Raw genomic sequence first — 11,402 nt, 5'->3', positions numbered from 1 at the left:
AACAGGTCATTACTTGCAAATAATTTGTAAATTTTAATAAAAACTGTCAAATTGTAAGCAAGAGGCGATTACAATGGCATATGAATTAGTTTTGGACACATAATACATGATTTAAGGCAAGCTTAATCATTAAAGTTTAATTAAGCACCTAAAACTCACTTTTAAAGATGAAAATTACCATTTTTGTCGAGTGTTTTGTAGTATATACAAATGTTTTTCGACGAACTCCGTGACATTTATCACAAGAACTCCTGACCAAGTTATCATAAGAACTCCATCTCTCGTGTAACAGTTCCTCCCCGTGGTATTATGAGTATGCAATGAAAAAAGTTAAAGAAATTGCTGCATTAAAAACGCATATGGTACACGAGCATTTGCCGACAACCAGTGTATTTTATATTGCCGTAACTGAAAAGATATTACAAGAAGTACGAGATCGGACGAACGGGTAAGTGTCGTGTTGGACGCAGATAAATGGTGCATTTACACAAGAAAACAATAGAAAACATCTTGCAATTTCGTTTAGGCGGTTTCAAACTATTGCTTTGACCAACGAAGTCTGACTAACGAGTAGGTGACTGTGGAATCCGGAAGATGGTGAAAAAGCCTGGAATTAATATAATATGAAAAGAAACTGTCGAGTTGGCTTTGATCCCTTGCCATGCCAGCGACATGCGATATTAGAAACTTGGCATGTGGTATTGACATGTGTCTAACACTGTCATACAGACCTGCTTCCAGAATATAAAATGAGCCCATTTGGAGGAAAACAATGTGTAGGGGTCGGGAGCTTCAAAAATGAAAAATTTATATACGCACTAAACTCGTCGTGCGAGAATTTTTTAAACACCTAAAAGTGGAAAGATAAGCCACCAAGCTATTGTTTGGGTAAAAAGTAAATGGATTTTTATTAAGGATAGATTAATGAAAATATGTGGTTCGTTACTTAACTTGTTTCTATGTCAAGAAATTTGGCTTCTATCCTAGTAGAGCAACACACTATGTGTTTCTTTACTCTTATTTATTTCAAAAAACGTGTTGTACTTTGAATATTGCCGTCATTAAAAATCGTATTTTAAACTAACAGAACAATACTATCACTACAAAAGAATCTCTTTAAACCTTGATAAAATGCAATATGGAGAATAAGTAAATTTAAGTGTTTCACTAAGTGAGAAAGAAAACTGATATTGCAACTACATTTTATATGTTAATGAAAAGCATGTTACCAAGATATATATACATACGAACATTAGTGCATTTCACATGATGAAGAACAAAACATGTCGCTATTAAAAGTATTAAAATATGCATTATAATTTGAATGTATAAACATGATCAATAAATACAATATTGTGAAGATTTTGAATGAACCTTGTAAAGTTTGCATAGTAACCGTTTCAGTCATCAGATATATAACACACATAAGTTTCCTTATAAACTGGCGATGATTCGTAAGACTCAAGCAATAAACTGGCTTACTCTTAAATAATTACAACACAAACTTCTCAGTTAAGTAGCCTTACAGTGAAAACATTACTGCCTCACATTACTGTTTTTAAATAAGTTTAGTAAGTGTAAACAAATGTTTGTTCGGTTAATGAGTAGTGTTTAAATGACTGTATGTGTCATTTCCATTATGACGATTCTTATCACAACCATTGTGTACATTCCCATAATCGTCTTCTTGATTGTCAGTTATGCCATAAATATTGTCTGTTTTGTTATTTTTCAAGAGGTTTCTGCTGATGTGATTATATGTGTCTTCCTCATTTCCGTTTAATTTTTCGGGAGATTCTTTTTCACATCCTGTATCATGCAACGTTTTCAGTTTTATAGCTGCTTTCTCTGTTGTGTCGTAGGTGTCATCAGCTTTTGTGCCGAAGGTTTTATTTAAATGTAATGTATTATAATCATCGTTCATTTCTGTTCCATCTATTCTCGAGTCTGATATATTACCATCTGTATGAGATTCTCTCGAACCAGGCTCCAGGATGAAGTACGTATGGCCGTATTCACCATTGTCTACGTCATGATCTGGTTTTACGTCTAGATTATTGTTGTCCTTAAATTCACTAATTTGATCGTAATTATCTACTGGCGATTCGTTGTAAACATTGTTTTCACGTTGAATCTTATCTGCATTTCTCTTACTACATGAATTTTCAATTGCAGATTCTTTTGTGCATATTCCTTGGAATTTCCCTCTGAAATTCAAGAATACATTATTCAAGAAAATAAATCAAATTCAAAAAATAATTAGAATATATATATCGAATTAAATACCTTCTTGTAGAATAATGCATAGCTTGAGTTCAAATGTGCTGGAATATTTTACGATGGCCGGTAGGCCTGAGTGATAAATGCAAAAAAAAATAACGAAAGATCGTGCGTTATAACTCTAAACGCAAGACAAAAATATGTTATCATTTTTACAATCAAGTAATCAAAAAACGAAAAAAGAGACTTGATATATGGATGTTTAACTCAATTAAGCGGAAAACTATATGGCTTACTCTTTCGGATGTATACGGTAAATCGATCTATTGCTACTTCCGAGCTAGTGACTGGGGCTTATTTGGGTGTCAACAAAGGAAAAGGGTTGTCACCTTTAATATATTTTGTAAACAGATAATCAAAGAATGATATACCATGTAGATTTGATTAAAGTTTCCAAAAAACGTAAAGTTGATAAATTTGTGTTTGTAATAAAGTTGTAGCGGCGTTCTGAGTAGCGAATTTAGCGTTGCAATGGACTAGCTCGGAAGTAGCGATAGAGCGATTTACCGTATACCTCCGAAAGAGGTACCTCTATCGTTTACCAGGCGTGTTTACATGAAGTTATTCGTAAAATTAATAAAAGTCTTTATTATTTTATTAGTGATAAAGGTATCACAAATTTTGAAAGCGGCTTTTTTGAAGCATGTATTAGTTTACACAAAGACGAGAATCTCGAGCTAAATAGAAAATATAGTTATATTGCATCACATAATGACACATCCTCGTATGGTATGATTAAACACTCGATCACCCTATCTGTTTGATATAGAGGATATTTGTTTGTTTGTGTGTAAGATGAAATTTTATTTCATCGAGTGGGCTTTAAAAACAGTATTCTCACGAGTGGCGTAAAATTACATCTTACACAACACACAAACAGATTTTCTTTTTATTTTATGCTTGAAAACAGGTTAAAGCAAAATTTCCTTAATATTTACGTTAATATTAAAAAAATGTCGAATTTCTCATTAAATACAAGAAGTCATGGGCTGAAAAATAAGTTCCACAATCAATGTTAAAAGGTAGTGATAGTATTCATTTTATTAAAAAAAATATTTCTGATCGCTTGTTTTAATAATAAAAACAAACAATTCTAGTAGGAGAAAAAGTCCAACCATCCATCCATATTTCTGTTACTGACTGCGAATTTATATTAGACCTGGCTTTGTTAAATGTAAACGGCCGCCATTTTTAAAGTTGTGTATTTCACTGGAGGAAAATAATTGTGTTTGATTCAGAGGGATATCATTTGGATTTGTTAGTCTTACACCTTTTTAAAAGAAAGAAAACTTATTTGAGGATTGTAACAGACAATAAATTAGTGTTGGCAGATGTGTAAATATTCAAAAAAGTGGATAGGAACACTTGGAAGCCTTACGAACGCTGGGTTGTTTACATATTCTTCGAGTGAAAGCTGCCATTGCTTTTCAAGTTTTCATAAAGCATACGGCAGTTATTGCTCGTAGGATACTTAAATATTCCCAAATGTCATCAAGAGCAGTTTTGCATATTGAGGGAATGTATTTTCCAGACTGAAAAATTGAAACAAAAAATTAAAGAGACGACATTTGGTGATTGGTAATTTGAATGAATAGAAGTGACATACTGTAAGTTTTCTTCTTTTTCTTAATTTTAATATGTAAGTTATTTATCAATTTCAGCTTTGCTTTTCTTTAAGCAGCCCGACATTGTCGGAATAGTCAGCAAAAATAAAATTGAGGTAACGCATGGGGAAAATCTTAAAAATGTTGTTTCGTCATTGAAAAGTGTGAAATTATATTTTGATAATTTTCACTGTGAAATTATCAAATATAATTTTCACGGATAAATCAGTAATCCACTGAAAAGCATAAAATAAAGTGGAATAATAAAGCGTGTAAGAATATGTAAAATTGCTGCGAATTTTCTTTTAAAAAGAGAGAGAATTTGTTGCCAAATTTAATTTACATTCATTCAAAATTCGAGTAATATTATAAATGTTGATTTTACCGTCTTTTTAATGTTATTATGGTAACAATAACTGCCACAATGATTACAGCAACAACTGAAATGCTGACAGGGACACTGACGTCAGAACCTGTAAACAAATATATATGAACTAACTATGTACACCTCATGGCGAAGGAAAATATATACATTGTACGTACTCATAATTTTCATTAGGCAAACATGTCGTTTAATTCAGATACATACATTATATATCTGATATATTGATTCGTGTGTAGATAAAGTTCAAGGTCCATTATGCACCAGAAATGCTTTTATTTTTATTTCTCAAAAGTTTTTTTGTTTTGTTTTTTCTTTCTTTCTTTTTTTTGTGGCCTGTTAAATTTCCAAAATGCGACACATTGGGCAATAACCTTAACCGTCTTTGGCCGTTGTTGCTTCTTGGAAATTAGTAAAGCTAGTATTTTGTATGGAAGTCAAAATACTATCTTGTTTACTTTTTGCTACTTTTATGGGGAAAAAACTTTTACATTCAGCGCTTTTTTCTTCAGATGATAAGCATGTAATATGAACTTGTATTTAAAAGTAATAAAATTAATGGTTGCCCTTTCTAAAGATGTAACCTTTATTCGTTAATGTACCTTTAAGAACTTGAAAAGATTGAGTTGTATGTTATTAATTTACATGTAAACTGTTTATATAATGAATTAATTATACAATGTTTAACTTACAGTTCTTTTTTTCAAATTTTTTTCTTGAACATCAGATTTTAAAAAAGTAACATTTATTAATAAGTTAGTGACTTTTTAATGAGTGTATCATAGTTTGGGGACCTTTCTGTGAACATGTGTCAGAGTTAAATCGAATACATATGCATGCACAGTAAGTTAACTGGAGTGCATTAATAGCTACCCCCACTCAAGAAAATGCCCATTGATTGGTTCATTTTGTCCGGGGTTTACATATTGTGACGGCAGAGGAAGGGATAGCGATAGGAATATCATATCCAGATGCTCGGTCATCGGTTACTTTTTTCTGGGGTTTCATAAATTGGGAACATGTTATTATTTTTTCCTATGGTATAAAAGAGAAAGAACATCAAAACACTACAAAAACTAAAAAAAAAAAACACTACAAAACACTTCCCTCGTACAAATCAGATAGCTTCGTGTTTCGCTGCTCTTTCATTATATATACCCTTAAACAACAAAGGTATTTGATAGTGCTGAACATATCAGATTGCACTTACTTTCTGATATACTTGTCTCAGATATTGACTGCAAAGGTTCTGATCTATTCGTGATACCATCGTTCACTGAAGAAGTGGAGGATGTATGAGCAGTGGTAATCGATGAAGATTTTATTGGTAATGATGAAGTAGTCCTTGGTGGTGTGGTCCCATTATCTGCATTAGATAGTAGAAAAAAATGTTCTCTATAGTTTGTCCACTGGTCGGATTTGTTACTGTCTCTGAATCTGACATCATTTGACAAACAATTAGATAGAAAACTGTATGGAACGCCATGGCTGACTCATGTTGTTACATTTCGTTTAATTTTTCCCTAAAAGCATCTTATTATGTATAATAGAACTGTTGACTTGCCAACGTTTTATGAGAACCTGTCTAACTTAACGAAGTCTTATTAGGTCAAATATTCATTTTCTCTTGTCAACACGTAGTGCTGACTTGTCTAAACACTGTCTTATTATTTCAAAACGTCATGTTATCATGTGCAAATCCGGTGTTAACATGCCGAATGGAAGTCTTAATATGTCTAACATGCACGCCATCTTTTCGAATTAAGATTTCAATATGTCTGAACACAGACTTGTTTAAATGTAGTGTTGAATTGTCTTGAAATTATCTTATCATGTGAAACAGTAGTGTTATCTTGTCGGAAGTTGGTGTAATCTTTTCCAAATGTGATCCTGGTATGTTATGACACTATTGTATTATGTTATACTGTCGTTTTGTCTTGTCCAAATGTGGTATTGACTTGTCTAAACACCGTCACATTTTGTCAGACTGCCATGGTATTGTGTTCAAATTCGGGGTTATCTTGCTTAGAGAATGTCTGTTATGTCAAAATAGCATGCTGTCTTGTCCAACTGTGGTGGTAATTTGTCTAGAAATTGTCTTATTATGTGAAAAAGTAGTGTTATCTTGTCGGAACTTGGTGTCAACTTGTCAAAATCATGTCTTATTATGTCGGCTAGTAGTGATATCTTGTTCAGTCGCTATATTGACCTGGCTGAGTGCTGTCTTGTTTTGTCAAACTGTTATGTTGCTTTGTATGAGGTGGTGTTATTTTGTCTTATTGTGCCAAAACATCATGCTTTCTTGTCCAAAACTATTGTTATCCTGTCTATAAATATACTTATTATGTGAAATTCTAATGTTGACTTGCCAATGAATTTTGTTTGTTTGTGTAAACGTTATTTTATTATGTCAAACAGTATTGTTGACTTGTCGAAAGATGGTATTGACATGTCTAAACACTTCCTTATTCTCTCAGATCGCCATGCTATTTTATACACACTTTATGTTAACCGGCCTAAACACCGTTTTATTATGTGAAATAACGATGGTATCTTTACAAATTATGGTTATGCACTGTTTAAACACTATTTTAATCAGTCAAACTGTCATGCTATTGTGTCCAAATGCAGATTCAATTGTCATGATTCGTCGTATTATGTCAAATAGTCATATCATCTTGTCGAAACGTAGTGATGACTTTAAACACTTTACTTTCTTTTTGTCAAAGTGTCATTTTATTTTGTCAAGGTTCGGTGTTAATTTTACTTAACATCGTCCTTTTATTGCGAATTATCATTTTTCCTTTTCAAATGTTGTGTTTACTCGTTGAAACACAGTAGTATTATGTAATACAGTGGCGTTGACTTGCCAGTTTATGACGTTACATGTCTAAATACCGTCTCATTATGTCAGATAATCGTGTTATCCTGTCCAGATGCGATGTTGTCCAAATTTAATATCACGTGACCAGAGCCCGGGATTGAGCAAAAAAGATAACGGGGCAATTTAGCAAAATCAGATAGCGCTTTCTCAAGACAGAACTAAATTTGAACAAATTTACACAATCATTAGACATAATAAGACTGTTTCTGTGCTTTACAAGAAAACATGAAATTTCGACAATATAACACTTCTGTTTTGCATTATAACACAGAGTTTAGACAAGTCATTACCACACTTCGACAAGATACCGCAATTTTTTGTCTTTATAAGACTGAATTTAAACAAGTCAAAACCGCTTTTTAACAAAATAGAATACAGTTTATCATAATAAGGCATGATTAAGCCCAGTCAACACCCAATTTCGGAAAGATAATTCGAATATTTGATATAAAAAGACAACTCAGTATTGTATGTTGGCAAATTAACACAGTTGTTTGACACAATAAGACAATGTTAATGCATTTAAACACCGTATTTTGACAAAATTCCATGGCAGTTTGATAAAATAAAGCTGTGCTTTTACAAGTCAACACCAAATTACGACAAGAGAACACTACTGGTTCAAATGATCAGACAGTCTTTTGACAAAACAGCTCCACAATTTGACCAAATAGCGCGACTAGTTGACATAAAATGACACATTCCGACAAGCCAAAACGACATTTGACATGATATCACTACTGTTTGAAATAATTAAACAATGTTAACACAAGTCCACATCACATTTTATAGATATAAGACTACTGTTACGCATAATAAGGCAAAGTTTAGACAAGCCGACCAATTACAATGGCATTACAAGACTTATATTTGACATAATAAGACGCTTTCTGAGCAAGTTATAAATAAATGTAATAACATGAGGCAGCTTTGGCGTTCCATAAAACTGGTAAGTCATTGTATTAAGTGAATCAACCTTATGATCATTCTAAGTGGATGTCGGCATATGTATATTTCACAGCTTTTACATCTCTTATTTTTTTATACTTTATTTAGATATTGCGCCACCACAAAATGTCCAGCACACGCTCATTATAGGCAGATTATGATAGATTTTATAATAATGACGTTTATTATTTCTTTGGGGATGTTGTTGTTGTTGATTATGCAAAATTGACCGGTTTCTTTAACGATTTCCTAAGTTTACATGCATGTACATGTATGAATAATTGCTGTGTTATCTTATGTCATAATTATAATTTTTTTAACACCATTGATGTTATTATAAGTCATAAGTCATTTGTATGATATTGTGATTTTGCAGGACCTAAATAAAATTATGTTATCGATTGTTTACGTATTTTGTCCGTGAATATTAAATTACTTTTCACATCATGATCAATTGCAACGCTTCCTAAATGAGTTGGATGACAGATGTTTGAATTTATAAAAACGTGAAAGAAACAAACCGACACATTTCACAATAATACCAATGAATAGTTGTACAAAATTTACCGGAACAAAATAAAGATACAATTAATTCACACAACTTATTGTATAGTTCTAAATATAAGTAAATATAGACTATATCTTTATTTCATTGAAATATTGTCGTCATCTTCTTTTTAACTAGAAAAAATAAGCTTTCAACAATAGAAGCCATGCGAATATCATTATACCATAAAATATTAAAAATATGGTATAAAATGAAAATGAAATTGATCATTTTTTCAAGGAAATGACATACAAAACTCACATCGGTGTGAAAAAATGTTTACATTTTTACTGGCGCTACACATAGAATATTACATTTATCTCTTTTATCTGTGTAATATGAAGCATATTCGCTCAAAAAACAACAACAAATATATTCTTTGAATTCCATAAATGGTTGCAAAAAGGAGGGACTGACTGTACAGTATTGTGAATATGTAATCTATCGAATCCCAGTATCTAACTAAATTAAGCGAAATCAATGTTTACTATACCTTCTACCGATAAGCAGTCGACAATTTTCATTTTTTGTTCAATTGGTAGTGTTTATCAAATGAACAGTGGGTTTAAGAGAAGAAAAATTCGAGCCTTTTTGTCATACCAATGAATGCATTATCATTCATGTCTATATGAACATTGAAGCTAAAACTTACACGTTTGTAGCAGAAAGCGCTTGTTTGAACTGTTCTTTGTGAATTTTAAAAATGTTACGTTTCCTTGTTTTTTTATATATCCATACCAAACAATGTCATCAAGGCTGATTACATGTGATATCTCTGAAATAAAAGGAAGAATATCTGCAAACTAAATCATGCCGGTTTTCTTTTAGAGAATACATTATCTATCAATTTAAGTTTATTATTCTCCATATGGGAATATGATAACAATTCCATACTAATTTACCTTTACTTGTCACTTATTGTCATAACTGTGGTTTACAATTATGAATATTATCAATAATATGAACGTTTGATATCGAATTTCAATCTGAAGTTTTAGTTAAACTATAATGTCGAGTGCATTGTTCATTTTCCTTTTGAAATATACATGTAGAAGATGTATATTGAAATATACATGTAGAGGATGTATACTACTTAGCGTTCAGAATTCTACACTGGACAAAACCTTTAAGTTTTATGAATACTGAATGTCAAGCATAATCCTAATGCGCTGTTACACATTCAATCAGTTTTGCTACAATTGAATTTTTTAAGAGCTCTGATAAAAGTAAATTGTGATATTGCCTCTCATCTTTTAGAACTGCAAAAACAACACCCATATGCTGATTTCAGTTGAAACAAATTATTGTTAAATAAGTCTTTGTATATTTAAAGTCAATCCTAAACTTCTAGATGTGAAACGTTTCCATTGTAATAAAAGTGAATGGAATGCCTTTGTCTTGATCAATCATATTTAAGTAAAAAATTACTTGTTTCATATACTGCAATATTTGACACCAGACTTATATTTATGTTAAACAAAAACAAATATGACAAATATGCAATAAAAAATACTTTTTTGAGTGAAAGAAAACATTGTCTTCAAAAGTTTGGTTTTTTCAATTCAAAAATTTAATTAAAATTATCTTTTATTTTTTGTCTTTGGTCTAAATAAAAAGCCAGTGATTTTGATTTTAAACTGTGTACGTAAAAGCAGTTAGTAATATTGAAATTGTATTTTACTCTTATATATCTATATGTTAACAAGGGGTGAGTTTCATAGAATTTAAGGCATGTGGTTTCGGACAAGGTAATTTCACATTTAAATCTATGTATACACAGCCCTTTCTTACCACAGGTAAATGAGCATGGAAAAGATTTTAAAGCTCGTGTTTCTTGCAGTATCATTACCATTACTTTTGAGCATAAGACAAGCTAAGATGTAGCTTATATGTACAAAAAAACTTATCATGTACATTTGTATACATATATCATTAAATTTCTTCATATCCAATACAACCAATCTGAATTAACATAAACTTGTATTTTAAGTCAGTATTAGTGGCTATGCATTTCGTGATAAATAGTCTCGAATATGGCAGCTTTATATTAAGTAACAATGAAAACTCCACAAAGGCAAGTGTCAAATAGTAAATTTATCTGGCATAAAGGGTTATGGTTGGTAGTAGGGCTTTTCATAATGGTGTATAAACTATCATCATTTAATCCCCATTCTATACTGAACAATGTACATGCCTACAAGTAATAAATGCTTCAATTAATACCTATGTTATAAATAAATGCAGACATATAAGTGTGTAACGAGCCAGGCGTAACGAGAAAGAAAAGCCAGCAACAAACTTGTAACAATAATAAATTTACTACAGAAAAATTATTAAAGAAAATTAAAACAACAAATTATGTGTACAAATACCTGAAGTCCAAATATAAATGTAAAATTCAAATGTCTAGTCTGATCCTGGAATGATCCCTTTTTGAATAGCACAGTTAAATCCAAGTTAAATCCAAGAACACTTTAAAATAAATTCACACAATAAAATCCACAAGAATAATTTTAACTATTATAAAATAATCCAAGCTCCAATAAATCACTTAATATCCAAGTTGAAAAATACTCAAAATATATTGATGACTTAAAAGGTAACTGATGACTTAAAAGATCACTGATGACTTAAAAGGTAATACGAAAGAAAAATGTCTCCTATATATATTAAGCTAAGAAGTTTCTAGAATAGTCTTTCATTTTCTACAATAATCATAATCTAGCAACTTCAACAATAAAGATCATTCCAGAAATT

The 11,402-nt window shown here is 31.3% G+C and overlaps 1 protein-coding gene across 1 annotated transcript; it reads right to left on the bottom strand.

Annotated features, from left to right (window-relative positions):
- Nucleotides 1–911: 911 nt before the first annotated feature.
- Nucleotides 912–9,420, bottom strand: LOC132753582 (myb-like protein F; the record flags this gene model as incomplete). The annotated part of the gene is made up of 4 exons (XM_060744069.1): nt 912–2,207; nt 4,270–4,357; nt 5,477–5,632; nt 9,298–9,420. Coding segments are annotated over 4 exons (977 nt in total), but the record flags the coding sequence as incomplete, so codon positions are not given.
- Nucleotides 9,421–11,402: the final 1,982 nt, after the last annotated feature.

The sequence above is a fragment of the Ruditapes philippinarum genome, unplaced genomic scaffold (assembly GCF_026571515.1).
Source record: "Ruditapes philippinarum isolate M1 unplaced genomic scaffold, ASM2657151v2 ctg8148_1_1_1_1, whole genome shotgun sequence".
Lineage (NCBI taxonomy): Eukaryota > Metazoa > Mollusca > Bivalvia > Venerida > Veneridae > Ruditapes > Ruditapes philippinarum.
This window is presented reverse-complemented; position numbering and strand designations above follow the sequence as displayed.